General features: G+C 41.5%; 1 protein-coding gene across 5 annotated transcripts in view; it reads left to right on the forward strand.

Moving 5' to 3' along the window:
- Positions 1-23,045, forward strand: part of MVB12B (multivesicular body subunit 12B) — a 278,583-nt gene that overhangs the window by 8,697 nt on the left and 246,841 nt on the right. Inside the window, exon 1 of one of the 5 annotated variants that reach the window (XM_074293110.1) lies at positions 13,938-13,964. The exons of the other annotated variants lie outside the window; for them this stretch is intronic. Within the exon in view, the coding sequence (XP_074149211.1) occupies positions 13,953-13,964 (12 nt within the window). The 5' untranslated portion in view covers positions 13,938-13,952. Of the gene's footprint in view, positions 1-13,937; positions 13,965-23,045 lie in introns of those variants that run through there. 5 annotated transcript variants of the gene reach the window in all.

Genomic DNA, 23,045 nt, shown 5'->3' on the forward strand with positions numbered 1-23,045 from the left:
TTGAAATTGGTATCTTACTAAATTACCAACTTGTTCAATAACAGCTCAGTTTCTTACTCAGTAACCACATCATAGAAGAAGGAACATGATTATCAGGGAAATATAGATAAGGAAGGGATAATAGAACCATAGGCCATCAGAATTGGAAGGCACCTTAACCTATCATTTAGTCGGCATTTTTGTTTGATCCAGGAGTCTCTAGAGACCCACAGAAAAGGGAAGTAGTTTTCCCAGTCATTATTAGTAGCAGAATAGGTACTTGAACCTCCAGGTTTCCTCTAGTCCTTTCTAATGCCATAATACCATGTTTTAAAATTAGACAAACATCCCTTCACCCTTACCCTTAGAAATCATTTTCTTTAGAGTTCTCCTGGATTGAAAGTGGAAGATTGCTAAAAGGGGGTAAGAAGTGTTTTAACGTTGCTTAATGTATTGTTATTGTTATTAAAAGTTGAAGCTGTGGTATTGCCACAAAGCAGAAAATTAAAAAAAAACAACAAAGCAAAACAAACAAACAAAACAACAACAACAACAGCAACAACAACAACAACAAAAACTTTCCTTGCCCTTAAGTAACCTTAGTTGTAAAAAGGCCAGCCTCTGGGCTTAGAAAGAAATCAAGTTGTGCTATGAGCAAATAAATATTTTAATAATTGAAATAATGAGCTTGGAGCTTGGTAATACCCCCTTCCAAGCTACTACTACATTACCATTAAATGCATCATCATTTTGGCACTAGTTATGAATGGTGCTAAGATTGCTAAAGCTTTCCCTAGCTCTTGCAGTCTCTGTTCTTGAGATACTAACATTCTGTGTTCTATAATTAGTGTTCTAAGGTCCTTTTTGTGTCTATAATGGATTATGCTTTGCCTAAATTGTCACTTAATTTTGCCAAAATCAACATAAGGCTCAAGGGTCTTGGGAATGGAGATGACATTAAAAATGTGTTATGAACTGAGGCAAAGGATTTGTGACTTTCATATGGGTTGCACTTTGGTGGGAAGAGCTACCCAAAATCTTTGTCCTTGTGTGGTTTTTGTTTTAGATTTCAGGGGCATTTGTAAGGAGGCCATACTAATCTGCCTGCTGTCTCATTTGCTGGGGTCATTACAAATGTTCTTTCAAGGCCTCTTAGATTCTTCACTTATGGAAAATTTGTGAACAAAATTTAGAATTTTTCATTCAAAGATATAGGTTTGGAGACTAGAGTAGCAATATCAGAGTTCCTGAGTCGATGTTAATTCATATTAAAATGTCATGTATTTTTTTCACATCTGTGACCTTGTAACATAGGGAGTGCAGAGAATAGTATCCTTCTTTTATAAGTAATTATACAAATAAAGAGGAAGCTAATTGATGTAGTGGATAAAATTCAGGACTTGGAATTGGAAGCTCTAAGTTAAAATCCTATCTTGGATACATAATGGGCTGTGTGATCCTTGGTACTTACCTATTATGACTCAGTTTCTTCATCTGTAAAATGGGGATAATAATTAACATGATCAAATAATCATAAATTGAGAATTTATACATGTCCATAAGTCCATTGTCAATTAGTCTCATCTTGTGTTAGGAAATCCAATGATTCCTGCTAGTTTTAAAGTTCTTTAACAGTCTTCTTATTAGCCATGTTCTTTCAGTGTCAGATGTTTCTTAGATTTTCTCCTTTGTTTTGAGGTCTTTCTCTTTTTCTGTCTCTGATGGGCAAGGCGAATACGACTCCTTGGCACCCATCTGATTCCTTCTCCATCTGAAGAAATACAAGCAAATCCTCTCTCCCAGGCAGTTAACCTATCTAATTTCCTCCTATTTACCACTTTCTAAGTCTCTTCTCATCATCTGGCAATTACATTAGAGCTGTTTGCACTGTACATTGCCCTGTTGGTTTAAAAGGCCTGTATTGTTTCCAAGTGTAATCCATTTCTGCCATCTGATTGCTTTTTGGCTTACTTATCAGGTAATCCCTTTCTGCCATGTGATTGCTTTTCTGCTGGTTGATCAAATCAGAGTCCTGACCTAAAGGCTCTTTGGGTGTAACCTCAGCTGCCATCATACCCCACCTATTTTTTGATTGATATCTTGGAGCTGAGCCCCACTTTTCATTTCCCTGGGTCAATCTGCAGTCTGAGGCCCAGTGGAAGCCTTTGTGACATTTTGGACATGGAGTTTTAGGTCTTCTCTCACCCTTTATTCTCACTCTATCTCCATATCTACATTGAGCTCTTAGATGTCCAAGTTTTCCACATTGAAAACATCGACAAATTTCTCTAGAAGTCCTTTGCCAAGAGGGACCCTGTCATTCCATGTTCATCATAGTCTGTGTGTAAAAAGCATTTGTTCCCACTGTAGCACAATATCTTATGATCTCCTCTAAAGGAGCATCTTTGTCTAGTCCCCATATAATTCTTTTGCAAATCTCATTGTCATTTTCCTTAGCCAGATGTCTGGTCATTATTTCTGTAGCTGCATTTTCTCCAATAGTTTTTTTGACAGCAGTTTGCAAACATCCCACAAAATCTGCAAAAGGTTCATTGGGACCTTGCTCTACTTTAGTGAAAGCCTCCCCCTGATCTTTCTATCTGGAGAGGGAACCCCAAGCTTTTATTGCAGCCTTCACAATTTTCTCATACACTGTCATGGTATATTTAGTCAGTTCTGAATTCTCTCCATGCTGACTTTCACCAACTAATTGCTCAAAAGTGAATTGTGTGTTAATTCCTGTTTCCAAATTGCATCTGAATCTTACATAATTCATGAAACTCTGCAAGCCACAACAGATTTTGTCCAGGTTCTAAACATGTCCTTGCTATGGATTTCCAGTCATTAGGGGTTAGGACTTCATAAGACAAACCATCTAGTAACATTTTAACATAAGCTGATGTAGCCCCATAAAGGGTACAACCTTTTTTTTTTTTTTTTCAAATCTTTAATTTTATTCAAATCTAAAGGTATATATCTTCTCCTTTTTTGACCTACAGAGTCATTATCTTCAATCACAGGATATGCATGTATAAAATCACTTATATCCGGTCCTTCTCTCTTAGCTTTAATCAATGCTTTTTCTAATCTTGTCATAGGCTGCTTCACAGGCAGAAGATTCTGTTTGTGTTTCTGCCTCTTCTCCTCCTCCTTCTTCCTCCACCCCTGAAGGTGGAGTTGATGTGGGCCTGTCAATAATCTGCTCTCTAGGTGGGATTGAAGCTTCTTCAAGAGAATCAGAGTCATCACACCCTAATTCCTCATTTAAATCCCCTTGCCCTTGGGCAAGATCTTGATCTTTCTTTTTTTCCTCACACTTCCTCCTCTGTTCATTTTTAAAACTTTTCCTTCTCCTACAACTTGCTCAATAGTTTAAGGCTAATTGAACTACGTTGTATATATAAAATACCTCTGTGGAAATTGAATGAGGCCCATTTTTTGTGTGAAATTCTTTCAATTGAAGTCCCACTAGCTTCCAGTTATCTACATTTAGTTTTTCTTCCTCTAAGAACCAAGGGGATGTGCGTTTTAAGGTGCCCAAGAGTTTACCAATCTGTACTCAGGTTACAAGTAAATTCTGCTGCTCAATTATCTTAATTATACTCTCTATAGCACCACTCCTGGGTGGGGCTGGAGTTGAGGCTGGGGCTGAGGTCGAGGGAATGTCTTTAGCTAACATATGCCCCATTTCAGCTATAATAGATTGCTGGTTTAGCTCTTAACAAGGTAAGTTCCTTATTGGTCTATTAGAATACTCACCTAATCTCCTGGTCACTGGAGGACTTCAGTAGAGGTAGGGTGTCTGTCCCTGTTTGGGCGCCAAATTGCTAAGATCCCGGCTAGCTCCTCTGAAGGCCTCAGAATAAGTCCTTAAATGTGAAGGTCTGGGCTAGCTCCTCTGAAGGGCTCAGAATAAGTCCTTGTCCAGATAAGCAAAAGTCCTTGCCCCATGTTGGGCGCCAAAATGTAAAGTTCTTGAATTGTAAAGGTCCGGTCGTCTCTTAAGTTATCTTTGGGGCTGCTGTCTCAACTCAATCTCCAAGCCAGACTCTCTCCTTCCAGCCTGCCGTCGCAACTCTGTCCCAGACTCAACTAACTCCTTGCCCTCCTGTCTTCCTCTTTTATCCTCGCAGAGATTGTAGTGAGAACTCAGCGGGGCTTGTGAGGAAATACTTCAACCAATGAACTTGCTCCTTTTAAAGGTTGTGTAAACTCCTTTTCAGAACTCCTTTTAAAGGTGTAAACTCTTTTAAATATGTAAACTCCTCCTCAGAAGTTCAAAGGTGTAAACTCCCCCTAAAGGTTGGAACTAAAGGTGTGAATTCTGAGCTAGAGAATTGCCCAGACAACCTGAGTTCTCACCTTGTAATCCTAACAAATAATAACATCCAAATTCCAGAGATTTTGTGAGGATCAAATTAGTTAAAGCTCTGTGTAAATACTAACTAGCTATTATTATACTTCTCTTATGGCCTGCTTATGATATAGCATGGTAGCATGGAAGTCATAAAGAATTTGCTAGCAGAATACAAGTTCTTTTAGGTACTCTTAAATTGGAAGGTTCGGGCCTGGTGACTTTCTGTGTTTGCTGAAAGTGAAGACCTAATGGGCTGAGGGTGGACATGTCATCAGTAGAGGGGTAGGTGGCCACTGGATTGTGGATTTGGACATCACATTCCATCAACTACGGTGTAGAGGATGGTGATCTGTGTTGATGGCAGAAAATGAGTATTCACAGTGACAATCATAGAATTTGAGTCCTTGTCCGCCCTTATTACCTCTGACCATGGACCAGCCACTCGGCCTCTCTGAACCTAATTTTTCTCAACTATAAAATGAGAGGTTGGTCTGGATGCTAAGGAAACAGCAGAACTTGAAACTGAGGACAGGCTCTCTAGCACTCCAATTATAAATACACAACCATTCAATGAAACGCCTATTGTGTGGAGCCCAATACTACAGGTGCTTTACCGGGCAGTAAGTTTGTTAAATGCTGTATGAGTGCTGTTGGCAGTGCATTAGAAGAATGTTGGGATTCATCACTGAAGATATTAGTGAAATATAGGGATCTTAGGGCTAAACGGAAGTTTTGAATAGAATGTTAGAATAGAGTTTCTGAAAACTGGAAGAAAACACCATCTAGTCCAAGTCCTTCATGCAGAAGAAGAAGACGGGACTACGAAGAGATGGAGTTTCCTTCACATATATTACAGCAAAACTACAACTGGTATAGGCATCCTGACTACAAGACTAGACTTGGTATAGTTAATGGCAAGAGAATTGGATTTACAGTGTCAGAACTTGGTTTGAATCCTGTTTCCTTATCTGTAAAACAAGGGGGATGGACTACTTGATCTCCAAAGTTCTTTCCAGTCCTAAATACTCTGCTTTTTAAGTATACTTTCTTATGGGAGTGATTGAGGAAGACTTGATAGAAGAGGAAAGATTTTTGAAGAACAGATAAGCGTTCAATGAGAGGAACTGGAGGCTCATTGTCCAGTTCCCCATATATTGATCTCTTAGCTGTAATTGTATTATCATTGAACCCTTTAAGGATGCCCATGGCTTCTGCTGGTAATGTTCATGGTGAAGGTCTGCAGGATAGTGCCAGATCAGAGTGGCCCATTGATTCATCCAAGTAGTTATTATAAAAAGTCTTTTCTGGGTGAAGCCCTGGACCTTTAAGTCAAAGTTTTGTTTTGTAGGATTTCTTCTTTCTATATTTTTCTCACTTGCTTACTTCCTTTGCTCCTGTAGCTTTCAGCGCGGCATCTGACAGTGACTCTTAAGTCTTTATCTCTGCTCCTGAGTTCCAGCTGTGTATTCTCTGTGTCCAGTTCACTCTGGGTTATCTCACATAACACCTCATTTTCCTCATGTCCCAAACAGGATGCATTTCTTCCCATCTTCTTTGTCCATACCCACCATCTTCTCAGAATGTGGCACTATCCTCCCCGTTAGTGAGGCTTGTGATTCTGTAATCATCGTTGACTTCTCTTCCCCTCCAATCAATCAGTTGCCACATCCTGTAAATTCTATTTTTACCACATCTCTCTGTCTCTCTATTTCTTCCACTGCTACCACCCAAATTCAGACCTATATTAATTCTCACCTGGATTCCTGCAATAACTTCCTGACTGGTTTTCCTGCTGCTTATCTTTTTACCTTAAAATCATCCATGTGGAATGAAGAATGTTGGTAAAGTCAACAAGTTTTTATAAAGTGCACACAATGTACTAAGCACCGTGCTAAATGTTGGATGCTAGATCTGGAAGGAATATTATTATTAAAATGTGGAATATAAGATGTTAGATCTTTGGAATCCTTGAATAGAAATGTTAGAAAATCGTAAAGTTGGAAAAGAATTTAGAGGTCATTTAATCCAGAGGTTTTTAACTGGGAGGTTTATGAATTTGTTAAAAAAAATTTAAACTGTATTTCAATAAAATTGTAATCTTAAACATTTTATTTTATACATTTAAAAACATTCTGAAAAGGGATTCACAGGTATTGCTTGAAGCCAAGGAGATTCATGTTAGGGAAAAACCTTAAGAATCCTTGATCTTGTTCAATGTGCACCCCTCTCCTTTTGCCTCATTTTACAGAGGAGGCAGCAGCTGCATGGAGATAAGGGACTTGACCACTTTTATGGTAGCCCTGGAATTAGAACTAGGACTCAGGGCTGTGCTCTCCAGTCCAGAAACTTTTTCTCTACACCCACTGACAATTGTAGCCATTGAATCATAAACATTGTGTAGGGAATTATTAAGACTGGTTTTTGTCATATAAACTGGACCGGCATAACTAGGATCTTCCCCGCTTAGCTTATCCTGACACGTTTTGTGTGGGACCTGAGCTCAGACGTCCCTTGAAGCACAGGTGGATGCTGCTCTCTCCAGCGAGGCCTCTTGCCGTGATCCCCCCTAGAAACGACTGTGAACCCCGACATTGCCTAGCTGCTCTCTGCCAGCAAGGAGGCTAAGCTGTGTTGGCTGGGTGTAGCAATTGATAAGAGAAACCAGAGCCTCACTAGTATATTGGAAATGAAACAAAGATGGTATCAGAGATCCCAGGAGTGTTAGATACGATAGAATAATAGTTTAGCTGTCCCCAAGGCTGGCTCTGGGAGGCAGTCCTTTGAGTCTGAGACAGTGTTTAGCATCAGTTAAACCAAGGCTTCTGATAGAGAGATTAAGAGCTCTGCTGTAGCTAGGCTTTGATCAGCCATAACGAGCACACTATTCCCCATCTCTGAGAGTGGTTTGTAGTTTTAAATTTTCAGAAGGAACCAAGTGAGGTAGAGTCTAAGGCAAAGAATGTTCTAAAATGAGAGTGTCTGGATTGGATTCATCCCCAAAGCCTTTCTTAACTGTTGTTTCCCCTCACGGAGTTTCAGGAAGAAGCTTAATTATGTATGTTCTGTTGTTTCCTCCTCAAGTGGGCAGGGGGTCCTGCCAAACTCTTCCCAGATTAGGAGTGACCTGTGTCTAACTCTCTAGCTTTTACACCCAGTGGCTTCCTGAGTAATCTCCTTTGGAGTGGACATCTATGAATGAAACACTGTGTTGTGATGCAAAAGTCACTGACTTTGAATTTTCTGACTTATTTGTATGTGAAACAGAGGATCATAGAATACTCAAGTTGAAAGGGCTTCAAAGCTTCAAAAATCCTTGGATACAACACAGAAGCATTTTCCTAAACTTCTATTCATTCCAGGGTATATCTGGGTTCTGTGAGAGAATTCTGATGTGATATTTCCCCCTTTTGAAATTTTAAATAAGAAATTATTACTTTTATATGAAAGAACAGTTGAAATTACATTAGCGCTGCAGATAGCAGACGGCTGCATCCATTAAATGGTTTCAGAAGTTGTTGCCCCTAAGAATGATATATTTTTTATTTTTTATTTTTATTTTTTTTTAATTCATTTTTCCAATTTATCCCCTCCCTCCCTCCATTCCCTCCCCCTGATGACAGGTAATCCCATACATTTTACATGTGTTACAATATAACCTAGATACAATATATGTGTGTAAATACCATTTTCTTGTTGCACATTAATTATTAGCTTCCGAAGGTATAAGTAACCTGGGTAGATAGACAGTAGGGCTAACAATTTACATTCACTTCCCAGTGTTCCTTCTCTGGGTGTAGTTATTTCTGTCCATCATTGATCAACTGGAAGTGAGTTTGGATCTTCTTTATGTTGAAGATTTCCACTTCCAGAATGATAAATTTTTTAGTGGCCAACCAACTAATGATAAGTCTTTCCACCCTTAACCTGGCTTACTATCCTTTGACAGATTCAAAATCCAATCACTGTTTGGACTTAAAATCTTTCTAGCTTGCCTGGACTTGCCAGAGCTTTTCTCAGCTTGAATGACTTTCAAAAAGCAAAGATCACGAAACTCTGTCAATGCCATACATTTTTTTTCCAGTATGAAAATAGGACTAATTTCTTTTATTTTGGCCCAATAATTCTTGGTGCATTCTTTTTTAAATCACATTTTTTAATGAGCATTTTTCTCCTCCCCATTCTTCTAAAAATAATTATAATGAAATAAAACAAATTCTTATTTTGATCATGTCCAAAAAAGGTACATAACATTCTAGCTATTTAAATACCTTTGTCAGGAAGGAAGTATGGTTTTCATTATGGTCCCCTGAAATCCTGATAGATCATTGTGCTTATCTCCTAAAGTTCTTGTAGTCTTCCAAAATTGTTAGTTTGTACAGTGTTGTTATAGAATAAATTGTCCTATTGGTTCTACTCATTTCATTTTGCATTAGTTTATATAAATCTTCACAGAGATGAAATAATTTCTGTAATAATTTTTATACACAATAGTTTTCCATTATATTCCCATGGCACAATTTGTTCAATTATTCCCCAATTTATAGGCATTTCCTTATTTCTCAGCTCTTTGTCACTATAAAAATGCTATTATAAATATTTTTGTATATCTAGGATTCTTTAGGGTATAGACCTTAAAATGGTATCATTGTATCTTTGGGCTTTTTCATAGACCTTGGAACTAGTATTCATGAGTTTCCTCATTACATTTCAAAAAAAAAAAGTTTTCTGGCCACATTTGTTTGGGAATCATTGATTTAGTCTACTCCATTCATTTTCTAGATGGGAAAATTAGTGAAAGAGGAGGGACTTGCCCCAAACCCGCAGTTAAACTTGTCATGATAAAAATTCTTTCTACTGTGTCATGTAGTCTTTGGGTTTCTTTAGAAAGGTAGAAATCTCTAGACTAGAGGTTCTTAACCTAGGTTCTATACCTCCAAGGGATCTGTGGATACATTTCAGGGAGTCTATGAACTCAAATAGAAAAAAAATACCTTTGTTTTCCAAGAACCTCTGATAGAAATTTGACAATTTTTTTAGTTCTGTGAAAAATAATCCATGGTTTTTTCCAGGTTGCCAAAGGGGTCCCTGTTGCAAACAAGGTAAAGCGCCTTGCACTAAAAGTAACTGCAATGTTGGCTCAAGCATAGTGTGTGTGAGAGTAAGGGGCAAGAAGTCTGAGAAGGTGAGGAGGGCCAGGTTACTAAGAGCTTTGAATGTCACATCTAATCCTGCGGGTGACAAGGAACTGCTGGTACCCACCAGTGTTGGGGAGAAGGGGAACATCATCAGGTTACTAGATAAAGCGTTTTGGCAGTTTGGGGCTGAGGTATCAAATGCCCAGCCTACAGTGGTCCACAACCCTCCCCAGGGGCCTGAATCAGACAAAAATGTAATCAGAAATAGTTAGCAAAGTGCAAACACAGTGGAACAAGAACAATGGGAATGTGCAGTTTTCCATGTAAGCCTTAGGGATCCCATGCCTATCAGAATTTGATCCCCCTGGAGTAGAGCATGGCTTGGAGGGTGAGAACCTTTGAGGCAGGGAGGCATGGAGGGGGCCACGGTGGTAGGAGAGAGAAGGGCACGCTGGTACAGGAGCTGGGGCCAAGGTAGAAGCAGGGCGGCTGTGGGAGGAGAGGGACTGCCCCCGGTGAGGGCCATAGGGAGTTTGGAAGCAGGGGAACTTGGGGAAAGAGGAGGAGTTCTCTCTTGGATGTGCTTGTTTTGAGATTGCTAGCTTTGGAACCGGATGACGCTGGTGGGGGCCTGTGCTCCCTTCCTGGTCCTTGGTCGCTACTTCTCAGAGCCTCGGTCCTCTCATCTCGAAAGCAGAGCTCGACAGGTTCTAAATCTATTATCCTGTGAACCAGTTGTCTCGTGTTTCCCTGATTTGTTTTTGATATCACTAAGTAATGATAGTAAGTTGGGGTTTCCTTAGAGAAAAGTCACGCCCCAGCTGGCAGCTTCTCGGGGATCTTTGCAGGCCTCTACAGATGCCCAGCCAGCACGGCCTGGCATTGTGCCAGCCTCCCATGCTGGGGAGGAGGAAGAGGGCCCTGCCCTGGTGGGATAAGACCCATAATGACCTTAGAGATCATTTCTCCACAGGGGGGTCAGCAGTGCAGGACTGACCAGAGATTTGTGCGCCTGGGGCAAGAGAGGGAAGACGCAATAGGAGGTTTGGGCGCCCTGGTTGGAGGAGGGGGGCAGCACCCTGGAACAGCTCAGGGCTTCCAGGTTATGGAAGAACTGCTGGGGGGGTGAGGGAGCATCCCCACATGGGAACTTAAACTCAGACTTTCTGATACCTTATGACATGATCCCCATCTGGATCCTTGTGACTCCTTCAGACTGGGCCTGCCTATCTTTGGCTTCTTGTGTATTCCCAGCTCCTGCCTCAGAGCAGTAGGGACATAGCAGGAAATGCTTATTGAATTGAAGCTGGAATGCCACTTGAGACCAGTGTTTAGTTTCTGCGGGTGCACAGAGTTGGGGGCATAGGTATGATCAATATCTGTGGCACTAACTCTATTTTCAGATATGGTAATTCTGTCTCAAGCGATTTGTCCATGACTGAAAAGGAATCTCAATTGTTCTTCAGTTTATGAATGAATGAATAAAAAGCATTTATTCTGCTGTGTTGAAGATACAAATGGAAAGAGTGTTAATGTCTGATTTCAAGGAGCTAGACTTGGAAGAGAGAAAACGAAAAAAGAAGGGCAGCTGCAGAGCAGCTCTGGGGCAGATGGCAAGGCCAAAGGGCTCTTAGATCACATGAGAAGGTGCAGGCAGGGCCGATGGTATGTCCTTTTGTAACGTTTGTATCCAGGTGAAATTACTTAACAAAGGCTGTTAGCATTTTGTGCTTTAGTTAGATGAGGATTCTGTCCAGAGGTTATAAGGAATTGAGCCCTGCTGGTCTTTTCCAGTCCTTGTGGGAGAAAGACAAAGTATCATTTGTTTGTTTGGTATGGATGCTTAATTTTACTGTTGTAGGAAACTCTTCTTAATCTATTAGCATGTACCTGGCAGTGTATATTGTCTTAGAGACTTGACTGGATCCCTGAGAAAGCAGAAAAGAGAAGTGAATAAGCATTTGCACATCTTTTCCTTTACCAGGCACTGTATCTCATTTGAACCTCACACAGTGTTGTGTAGGAGCTTATTTTTATGTCGATTTTGCAGTTGAGGAAACGGAGGCAACGAGAGGCAAAGTGATTTGCCCAGGTTCACACAGCTAAGTGTCTCAGTCTGGATTAGAACTCAGGTCCTCCTTGCTTCAGGCCCAGCATTCTGTCCACTGCACCCAAGGGACTTGTCCAGAATCCTTCAGCCAGTTTGTGTCAGCAAACCACGCGCACCTGGCCTGGGATCTGGCTCTCCTCTCTGACCACCTGCTTCCCATAAGGTCGCCCTGTGCTGTGGGAGAGTGCTGGCCCCCGAGCCGAGTTCAGACCGTGGCAGCAGGGCTTGCTGGCTATGTGAAGACTCGTGGCGCCTCTGCTTGCTCCTCTGGGAGATGAACAGATAGGGAAAAGAGCACCTGGCTTACAGGCAGAAGGAGCCCGGCCCTCCGGAGCCCACCTCTCACGGAAGGTTTCAGCTGTCAGAAACAAGCGGAAGAGATGAGAATTGGGGCGGCAGTCGGGGCTGCTGGAGCTCCTTCCCGAGCTCCCCCTTGGGCGGTGGCTCTGGGGCTAGAAGCCTCTGAAGACGCTTGGGCTTCGTCCCCTCCGTCAGAGTTTGGAGGGAGATGGGGGTGAAGGTGGCAGTGGTGGTGCAACCCACGTGGCCCATGTTGCCCCCTTGCCCCTCCCTGGGGGCACCGAGCTGCCTCAGCTAGGCCGGTCAGCAGGGGTCAGCTGGCCGTTTCTCCACGGGAGTCACCTCTCTGTATGACAGCTGTGAGGGCTGGACACTGGAGGGACTGGGACAGGGTACGGGCTGCCATTCCTCCTGTGCCTTTCTGCTTCCTGGTTAGCAGTTGCTGCGGGTGGTGATGAGAGGGGTTGGAAGCAGGGCTGGGGGCAGTGGTATTCCTAAGGCTTCTCTGTTCCTGGTTCTGGACTGTCTCTGTTGGGGTCGATGATGGAGTTGTCTTGAGGGAGTTGCAGACTGTAAAGCACTGTTATAAATATGAGGTTCCCCTAAATAACAGTGTGAACTTTTAACTCCTGTCAATAAGATTCTTTCTGGCATCAGGAAAGTTTGAAAGAAATGTCTTCCTAAGCTATCCTCGCTTTGCTGGTTGGCATTGGGATTTCCAGTTCGTGATGTGGCCCTTGAGTGTTATCAATTCTGCTAATACTGGGCTGTACGTTAGCCTATTCCCTTCTGGGCAGTGCCCACATTTCCCTCATTAGGACTAAATTTACCTCTGCCCTATACAACCATGGACTTAAATCATTTTTATTGTCAGTAATTTATGAGGGGAATGTTGAATCCTAAAACAGAGATGGGGAAAATTAGTCATGTGTTATTTTCATTTTTATGCTTTTGTTCTGGCATTGCCAAGCAATATTAACTTTTTAACATACATTGAAATTGCCGAGTAGGAGAATACCACGAAAGAAGGGCGTCAGGTGAAGCAGCATTATAAAGAGGCAGTAGATTTTGTAGGGTTATACAGATGCAGTAAAGAATATGGTGATGGTCTCTGTGCCTGATGCCACCCTTTTCACCTGCTGAATTCTTTAAACCCAACTCAGTAATATTAAAATGGTGCTTGTATTTACTGTTCTAAAGTTTATGAAACACTCTGGAAGTATACTTAGCAGTGGTTCTCCCAGGAAAGTACTTTACCCTTCATTACTTCTTTTGTGAAGCCATTTCTGATTCTTCCCAGCTACTACTGACTTTTCCTCTTTCCTCCCTTCACTCCACATGTATTTACTGTATTTTATGTATTCAAATTATCAATGAACACGTCAGTTACCTCAAGTAGGCTAAGCAATGTGAGGGCAGGGGCCAGGGCCAGGTCTCTCTAAATTTTGTAGTTATCTCAGGCTTCAGTGCAGCGAGTGACCTGTTAAGAACAGTTAATAAAAGCTGATTCATTTAATAGTAAGCAGACTTATCCTGAGGGGAATTAAGGCTGCCTGGGCTTGGTCATTGACTTAAATGATTACTAACTAACCATCTGATTTGTGTCTTAGAAGAATGGCCGAACAAGGTTATAGCCAGATTTTTTTTTTTAAATAAGGGCTCAGTTAAAATATATTTATGATATTCTTTGCAAAAAGAATGTTGGTTGGAGTAGTGTTTGGTCAGGATATACCTGTACTGGTCTCTCCCACAATTTCCTTTGTGCTGAAAGTATTTAGGGGGAAAAATTGATACTGGATCAGTCACTTTAGTCTAGTTTAATCTGGTGTGGGGATAATAATGCACATTTCTATAGTTCTTTTCATAATTTCATCATGATAAATCCATAAAGCAGCGAATGCAAAGATCAGTTTACACAAGGGAAAATAGGATCTGAGGGGCCAGGACTTAACCCATGGTAGCACAGCTGGTAAGTGTTGAAGCTGGAATTTGAGCCCAGGATGCCTTACTCCAAGCCCAGCGTTTTTTTCTGCTGAATCAGGAAGATACTCAATGACAAAGTGGAAAGGATATGAGACAGGAGGTAAGGAATCCTGGAGTTCTAATCCTAACTGCCAAACACTGTGTGACTTTAGGTGAAATCCTTGGCTTCGGGGCTCATTTCACTTGGGGAGAGGTTGGAGTGCATGTCTAAATCCTATAGCCCTTTTGGGCTCTAAAATTTTGCTCTTCTAAGTCTTAGATTCCCTGGAATTTTTACACATATCTTCTCTTACAATATGCTCAGTAGCACTAACATTGATTTTAAATACTTTAATTGTTTGCCCAGTGCCTGTTTCCCTCCCCATTCCTCCGTTCTGCTCCAATGAGCTCTTATTGAAATGTTACACAGAGTGGGTCAAACCTCTTTAGTCTTCCCCTCAAGATGAAGTGTCCCTGAGACCTAACTGACTGGTTGTCAGCGAGCCTCTTTCTTCTACTTGCTGGTTCCCCCACAGTCTGGGCAGTTGAGAGTGCTGTTTAATAAATGGCCTTTTGTTCAGAAGGTCAATTGAAGCTACTCCGGTGATGCTGCTAAAGGTAATTTGCAGTTATATATAATTCGGAGCAAGTTTTCTTATATGATGCCCTGTGACACAAGGTACCTTGTTGGGCGTTTCTTATGAAAAGCTCCCTATGCCATTCCACACCGTGAAGCAGAGCTACAGCACAGGGAAGAATCATTTGTCTATATTTCACAAAGACTGCCTTGATCCCCAGGGGCTGGTGGTGGAGGGGGAGGGAGACTAAAAAAGAAAAAGGGCATTAATCCTGAAAAGTTCGCTGCTAATTGTCTCCCATTTCAGCACAGCCCCTTCAGTGCTATCACACATGCCCCATCTCCTTTGTCTGGTTCAGCCATGCTGCAGGCTGTAGCCATCTTGAAATGTGCTGAGTGTGCTTTCTTTTGTAATGCATTCTGGGAATAGCATCATTTCTCTAACCCTGCATTCGCCCACCAGCAGTTGATACTAGTGATTCACAGCAAATGGAACGGATTGTCATCAATACCTCATGGGAGATGGTAGAAATAGTGGTTGCTCATCTATTGAAAAATATTGTTTTTCCATCCTTAGTTGTGTGTTTGAGAGGGATGAGGAGAAGAGTTAGGGGTTAATTTTAATTTCCTGAGGGTTAGAGGTGGGGATGGGAGAAAAACCCAATAGATCATATTCATAGACTGTTAAAGCAGGAAGAAACCTTAGAATGCAATCATATATTTATAGATTAAGTTGGAAAAGATCTTAGGAGGAGAACATAGACTATTGGGACTATAGAAAGAACCTTAGAACATAGACAATAGACTATCAAAACAATGCTGAAAAAGATTGTAGACCATAGAATGTTGGAATAGAAAGGACCTTAGAGAAGATGTAGAGTAACCTACTTATTTTAGGGACAAAGAGGCTGAGAGACATGAAGCTGAAGTGACTTATGTCACACATATAGTAATAACAACAATAACATTAATATAATTCTTGATGATTTACAAAGCATTGTAAATTGATTTGCCCAAGGTCACTAGCTGATAAATAGCACAGGATTTTAATCCAGACTTTCTCATATCAGATCCAGGGGGTTTTGCTGTTTAGAGACAAAGCATTTTTTTTTTAAATCCAACTCATACCCTGGTAGAAGTTGCTTACAGAATTTGTCTCTATTAGTGAGTTGTTAACAGTGAAAGTCGGGATAACTTTGGGATCAAGAAGAATAAGATTTGAACCCTGCCCCTAACAGGGGCATACTGACTATGTGAACTTGAACAAGTCACTTCACTTCTCATTGCGCCCCTCTTCCTCAGCAACCTTCTGACTCAAAGGTGCAGAGCCAGAATTAGTAGAGGAAAATCATCACAAAGGAAATTCCTATCTTGATGAAATCACAGATCCAATGAGAGAGACTGTTAGTTATGGGCTAACTAGCATTTAACAACCAAGAGCAAGTCTTGAAATAAGCACATAAAGATCTTTTCCACCCTTCCTCCTAAAAGTACATGATTTTCTAAGTATAAGCAGCTTTGTTTGGTTAGGTGTTTTTTTTTTTTGTTTGTTTGTTTTTTTGTTTGTTTGTGTTTGTGTTTGTGTTTGTTTTTGTTTTTGTTTTTTTGCCAGTTGAAATACAAGATTCTAATCCCCCTTGGAAGCCATATAAATTGGAAATACTTTGATGTTCTAATGGGTCTTTCTCATCCACTTGAGTATAATGCTTCTCTTGGTACAGATTGTAGCCTTTCTGTGACCTGGCTATGTTTTTCAGTTATATTTTCCTCCATGGTATTTTTGAACAATGACCTAAGAGCTTTCCTTGATTTTTTTTTTTTTTGCCATGTTGGGAGTACCAGTGAATTTCTCTTTTCTCTTGTACTTATTTCATCACCAACCTCTTCCTTCCTTTCTAGTCATATCTGTCCATGAGCATATATTTTATACCATTCCTCCTACAAATCCTCACTGGTAATGTTCTGTAGCCTACTTAAGCAGGTCTCTCATTGTCTTTCAAGTCTGTTGCTATTCTTTTAAGAATGTTGCATTCCATAGTCATAGATAGCATCTATAGGAGAACATTCTTGTTAAGAAAGGGATTTGGAGAAACATTTAATGCTTTGGGATGTTTCAGAGAGCCAAATGTGATTCCACCTGACACCTTCCTTCTCTTTAACTCCAGACTTATGCTACTGTATATTTATAACTTCTAGTCTACATAAACATGATGAGAGTTAAAATTGGGTACCGTCATTTTGAAGGAACTTGGTAGCTGGAGAAAATCCAGAGGAGAGCAACTGGGATGCTAGATCATGGAATCATGACTTATGAGGAACAATTGAAGGATCTGGATTTTATAGCCTGGAGAAGAGAAAACAATGATTTAGCCAACAAGCATTTATTATATGCCTAGTAAATGCCAAGGACTGTGCAAAATGTCTGGGATACAAAGAAAGGAAAAAGTCAGCCCCTGCTCTCAAGGAACTCACAGTCTAATGAGGGAGGTAATACTTCAGATGACTTTTTATAAACAAGATATCTCCATGATAAACTGGAGTCAATCAGCAGAGGAGAGGCACTAGCATTAAGGGTTGTCAGGGAAAATTTCTTGTAGAAGGTGAGATTTTAGTTGGACCTGAAGGAGTTCAGTAAACATTTGAGTGTCTCCTATGTGTCCCGCATTGACTGGGGATATAAGAAAAAGAAAGATAGTCCCTGTTCTCAAGGAGTTTATAATCTAAGGAGGAAGACAGTACAAAAAGAAAGATGAAAAGCTAAAAGGGGGGGTGGGGATGGAGCACACAAGTGTATGATGTTCTGTAGAATTGCAGCCAAGCAGAGCTGCTGCTGAAAAGTAGATACCTACCTAAAAATTCAGGTCCTAGATGTCTATAAAGAAAGGCTTTGGGAAAAGTTTAGTGCTCTACCTTCTAGCCCCCAGCTAATCAAAGGGGACACGTGACTGAGGGAGTTGAGAAGGTATTGAATATCAAGAAGAAAGCCAGGGAAACTAAGGAAATGAAGGTAAGAAGAGAGAGAATTCCAGATCCAAAGGACCTCCAGTAAAAACACTAAGGTAGGAAGTGGCCAGATTATGAAAGACGTCAAAAGCCAAACAGAATAATTTATATTTGATGGGGAATCACTAGGGTTAATTGAATAAAGGGAAGGTTTGGGGGCAAGATAATTAACTTGGTTCTTGGACATTTGGAATTTATAATGTCTCTGGGACATCCAGTTTGAGCCTTCCAATAGATAGATCCAGGTCAAGAGGGAAGTTTTAGAACTGGATAAGTAGATTTGGGAATCATAGACACAAATATGATAATTGAATCCATGGGAACCAATGAAATAAATGAAATACTGGGGATCCTCACCACTAGCAAGTTTGATTTGGACAAAGGTTTATCAACACAGATTGAAAAAGAATGATCAGATAGGACAGGAATCAGGAGAGTGGTATCCTGGAGAGAGTGAAGAAAAAGGTAATTATTGATGTCAAAAGATTCAGAGAAGACAAGAAGGATGAAGATTGAAAAAGGTTATTAAATGTGCAAAGAGATCAACTTTGAAGAGAGCTCCAGTTAAATGATGAGGTTAGAAGACTGACTTCAGAGATGAGAAGAAAGGAAGTGGAGGAATCTACAAGACCTCCATGGATGACTTTCTTAAGGAATTTAGGCACAAAAGGGAAAAGATATTCCGGACTAACTATTGGGAAAGGACAAATCAAGTAAGGTTTTGATGAGATGGGGAGACATGGACATGTAGACAGTAGGGAAAAAGCCAATATACAGAGAAATACTGAAGAGAAGTGAGAGTAGAAATGAGAGAAGGGCAATATAGTGGAGAAGATAGGATGGAATAGGATCACTTGTGCATGTAGAAGGGTTTGCTTTGGCAAGGGAAAAGCTTTCTCTTCAAGATAGGTGAAGAAGATAGCTAGCATCTGAATAAAGTGATATGAGAAAAAGAAAAGGATATTTTATTAAAAGGCCTCAATTTTTTTCTCAGTGAAATAAGAAGCAAAGTTCTAAGCTGAGAAAATGGGGAAGGAGAGCCATAGAAAGTTTGAGAAGGATAAGATTTTGGAAAAGCCTCTGGTTAGAGGGAGGTGATCATATGAAAGGGTTACATTGCTACAGTATAGGGCCATGTGAGATTATATAACATACATCTATAGGGGACCTAGTTAAACCAATTCTATGATTTTTTTTCCTCTCTAACTTCTTTTAGTGCATTTGAATATGAACATACACCAGATGTTAGGGCTGATCTGGGATTCATTTTTGGGAGGATCAGCTCAGGCTAAGGAGGAAAGTGATTTAAGAGGAAAACATAGAGCTTACTGGTTCACTAAGAGGTCAAGATGGGAAAGGGAATAAAGTATAGCTAGTGCAAGCCTGATGGCCTGGGAGAGAACTAGTGGAGGGTGGAGGAATTGGAGGTCTCCTGGTGAGGACAAAAGGCGGAGGGAGAAGTAGAATGACAATTGATTTTGATCAGATAAGGTGGTCATTTGTGGGTGATGGCAAGATCAAAGATATGACTGTCTTTGTGGCTGAGGTGGGATGGAAGAGCAAGCATGAGTAAGTGGAGGAACTGGGAAGTTAGGGTGTTTGAGGGGAGAATCATTATGTTTCCTTTCATGAGGGCAGAAATTGGAGAGATGTAAAAGACTGAGCCAGACAATGAGGAAATAAGGGGAGGGTCTTGGAAGTCCATGGGTGACAACTTCTACCAGAATTTTGATTGTATGGTAGGTATGGGTTGAGTGAACCTCAAAGGAGAAGAGGCTACAGAGTGAAGGGGGCAGGAAGAGTACTAGGATTCCTCCACTTTGACCAGTGAGCTGGAGGGAATGAGGGTAAGTGAAGTCGGTGCTTTGAAGGGCAACACAGTCTGTGCCATCAGAAAGGAGCCAGGTGTCCGTGGGAGCCCAAAGTGGAAGGAAAAGAAAAGATTTGGGATCAAAGGATGGCGTTTACCTGTGGGGCAGACATTCCAGAGAGTGCGGTGGAAAGGGGGAGTAGCTGAGTGGAACATGGCGAGGTTTGGGGCTTGGGAACAAGCCTGTGCAGGGGGAGACAGAACAGTTCTGAAGCATTGGGATGAGGAAGAGATGGAAGGGTGGGATCTTGTTAATCAGCGGGGAATGAGTTCAGGTAGTATATAAAAGACAACTGTTACAGATGTTTGAAAAGCTGTCATCTGGAAATAGAATTAGACTTGTTCTGGCCTTCTCTGTCCCTGAGAAATCGCTCTTCCTATCTGATCTCCTTGCTGACCATCCCACATGCCTAGAATGCATCCCTTTCTTAATTCTGCCTTTAAGACCTTCATGAAGCCTTTCCTGTCTCCCTTCCTTCCCTTGCCCTTTCTCTTAAATTATTTTTTATTTAACTCCTTTGTATGTATTTGTATTTATTTATATTATGATATGTACATTTATATGCATGTATGTATCTATATAATTACACATAGTCTCTCTCATTAAAATGTAACTCTTTCGAAGTAAATATTACTTTGTCCATTTTTGTCCCGCACGTGGCATATACTTGCTGATGGATTTCTGCCTAGCTACAGAAGGCAGAAGTGGCCAGAAGTTGCAAAGAGGCAAATTATTCCTCTTAAATTATGCCATATAAGGAAAATCTTCATTGTAGTTAGCCTATTCAAAAGTTGAATGGATTGTACAGGGAGGCCTTGAATAATATTACTGATAATAGAAAACATTTATATACCATTTTTAGGTTGGAAAAGTGCCTGACATGTTATCTTATTTGATCCTCATAACATGCTTTTTACAGATGAGAAAACTTTAGAGTCACATATCCAAGAAATATCTGCAATAGGGTTTGAATTCAGATCTTCCTAAGTTTAGGTCCAGTACTCAGTCCTTTGTGCTACTTTCTGCTCTTCAAGCAAAATCTTGAATAATCACTCATCAGGAATGTTTTTCTTTTTAAAATTTCAATAGTATTTTATTTCTCCAATTAGATGCAAAAATAGTTCTCATCCTTCATCCCTGTGAGATCTTGAGTTTCAAAATATTAAATAAGTTTGGAAAGTCAGGGTGGGGACCAGACTCTGGAAAGCCTTCAGTACAAGTAGAGAAATTTGAACGTAACAGGCAAGATGGAGTCACTGAAGAGTAGCAGAGCAATCATTATCTATTAACAAACATTCGTTAAACAAGTAGTAGATATTGTGTTAGGTGCTGGGCATCCAGACAAAACTGAAACACTCATTGCTCTCACTGAGCTTATGTTCTGTTAGAGGAGAGAGCTGGTCAACAAACATTTATTAAGCATCCTTTATTTACCAGGCACTGTAATAAGAAGCCAAAAAAGTATCTGTTCTCAAGAAGCACACAGTTGAATGGTGGGGAGGGGGGGACAAGCAAACAGCTATGTACAAATAAGCTATATACTGGATAAATAAGACATAATTCAGAGGGAAGACAATACATTTAAGGATGAGGGAAGCTTTCTGCAGAAGATGGGATATTAATGGGTGGAGATGAAGAGTGAGATCATTACAGGCTTGGAGGACTGGCCAAAAAAAGTGCCTGGAGTTAAGAGGTAGCGGATCTTGTTCTTGGAACAGCTGGGAGTCCAGGGTCTCCCGTACAGAGTATGTGTTAGGGAGTCAGGCTGTAAGAGGATGGAAAGTAGGAGGAAGCTGGGTCTTGAGTGCCAAATAGTATGTTAATTTTGATCCAGATGGCAATAGGGAGCCACTGCAATTTATTTATTATCTATTTATCTACCTATCTATCTTGCTGAGGCAGTTGGGGTTAAGTGGCTTGCCCAGGGTCACACAGCTAGAAAGTGTTAAGTGTCTGAGCTCAAATTTGAACTCGGGTCCTCCTGAATTCAGGGCTGGTGCTCTATCCACTGTGCCCCCTAGCTGCCCCTTTCACTGGAATTTATTGAGTAGAAAGCTGATATATATAGCTGAGCTGCCCCTCAGGAAAATCTCTTTAGTAGCTGAATGGAGGATAGATTGGAATGGGGAGAGACTCAAGGCAGGCAGACCCCCAGCAGGGCATGGCAGTATTCTCGGCAGGAGGTGACGAGGGCCTACAGCCGGGGGCAGAGGAACACACAAAATAGATCCAACGGGATTTGTAGGAGGGCGCTAGGAAAGCCTTCTGTAGGGAAGATGGCCGGACGGAGCTTTGGAGGGAATAAGTTCTGAGAGCGACAAATGAGGAGAGAGGGCATCCAGGCAGGCGGAAGATGAGTGCTGAGTCTTAGAGATGGATTGGGAGGTGCCCACTTGGAAGAATGCTACCAAAGGGAGTTGGGGGTGGGGAAAACAGTGAGCTCCTTGTCGGACATGTGGAGTGAGATGCCTGAAGTTTGGTGGGCCTGAAGAAAGCCTGGAGGGGATATTGGGCCAGCGTCCCTCGGGGACAGCTGGTGTGCACATGTACTACTTCAGGTAGGAGGGGCCCCGCAGACACGCTCAGCCTTACAGTGGGCTTGCGGTGTGGAGGAGGACAGGAATGGGGTCGGTCTCAAAGGAAGGAGGCCAGCTGGAAGGCGCTTGGGTGAGCTGACAGAAGGGAACGGTTATGGGATGCGGAGAGGAATAAAGCGGATACGGAAAGATGTGAGGGATTAGTGAATGGGGAGTTGACATCCAGGTTGCAAACCAGGGCGGTTGGTGTTTAGTACCGTCCTTGACAATCAGTAGGGAAGTTTGGAGGAGGCTCGAGTTATTTCAGAGGAGAAGGAGTGAAGTTTCGGTAAGGAGTTTGCGGCGCCCACACCCGGCTCATAGTGCCCACTGGACAGTTGGTGCTGTGAGATGGCCCAGTGATGCCTGTATGTAGATACACACGCACATTTGGGTGCCCACCTGATGCTGTCTGCGTGGAGAGCCACGGGGGCTGCTGAAGTCATTGACGCAGGGCCCAGTAGCCATGACCAGATCCGGACGTTGGGAAGGCTAGTCTGGCAGTTTATGAAGACTGGATTAGAACAGATACAGGAAAACCCCTTAGGAGATCACTGCAGTAATTAGATATATGATAACGAGGGCTCTGCTGTGGTGGTGACAGTGGATTTAGAGAGGAAAGGACACAAGTTTTGTCAATAACCAGAAACTATCCATGGTGCTGCATGGAATAGCGGATCTCACTGAGTAGAGCTGGGCTTTCTTTGATGGGATGGCTCTGGAAAACTTGTTAAGGTTTCAGGGAATGCTGGATAAATGGACAATTATTGCACACATTTTTAAACTAATTTATGAGGTTGTGCTCTTTTTTCTCCCAGTAGTTTCTGCAGCTGGAGATTTCTCTGTGTGCCTGATGAGGTACGTGGCTGGTTTCAAAAGCAGTAAGAGCATGGGAAAGCTCTCAACTCCTAGAGGTGTTGGAATTTAATTGCTATGAGAAGGAGGCAGGCTTTTGCCAATTCTTTCATGGGTTGTCCCTTTAAAAGTAGTTACAAGTCCTTTTGTTTCCAAGATACTGTTTTGGGAAATATGTGATTGTTTGTAGGATGCTCCATATCCTGTGGCTGTAGGAGCTAGAATTGGGGGTGTCCTTAGAATGCTAGAACTTAGATTGTAGACCTCCGAGGTGTTTTGAGACTATTGGATCACATCTGATTTTTCTTGTGCAACAAGAG

The sequence above is a fragment of the Sminthopsis crassicaudata genome, chromosome 2 (genome assembly GCF_048593235.1).
Source record: "Sminthopsis crassicaudata isolate SCR6 chromosome 2, ASM4859323v1, whole genome shotgun sequence".
Taxonomy (NCBI): Eukaryota; Metazoa; Chordata; class Mammalia; order Dasyuromorphia; family Dasyuridae; genus Sminthopsis; species Sminthopsis crassicaudata.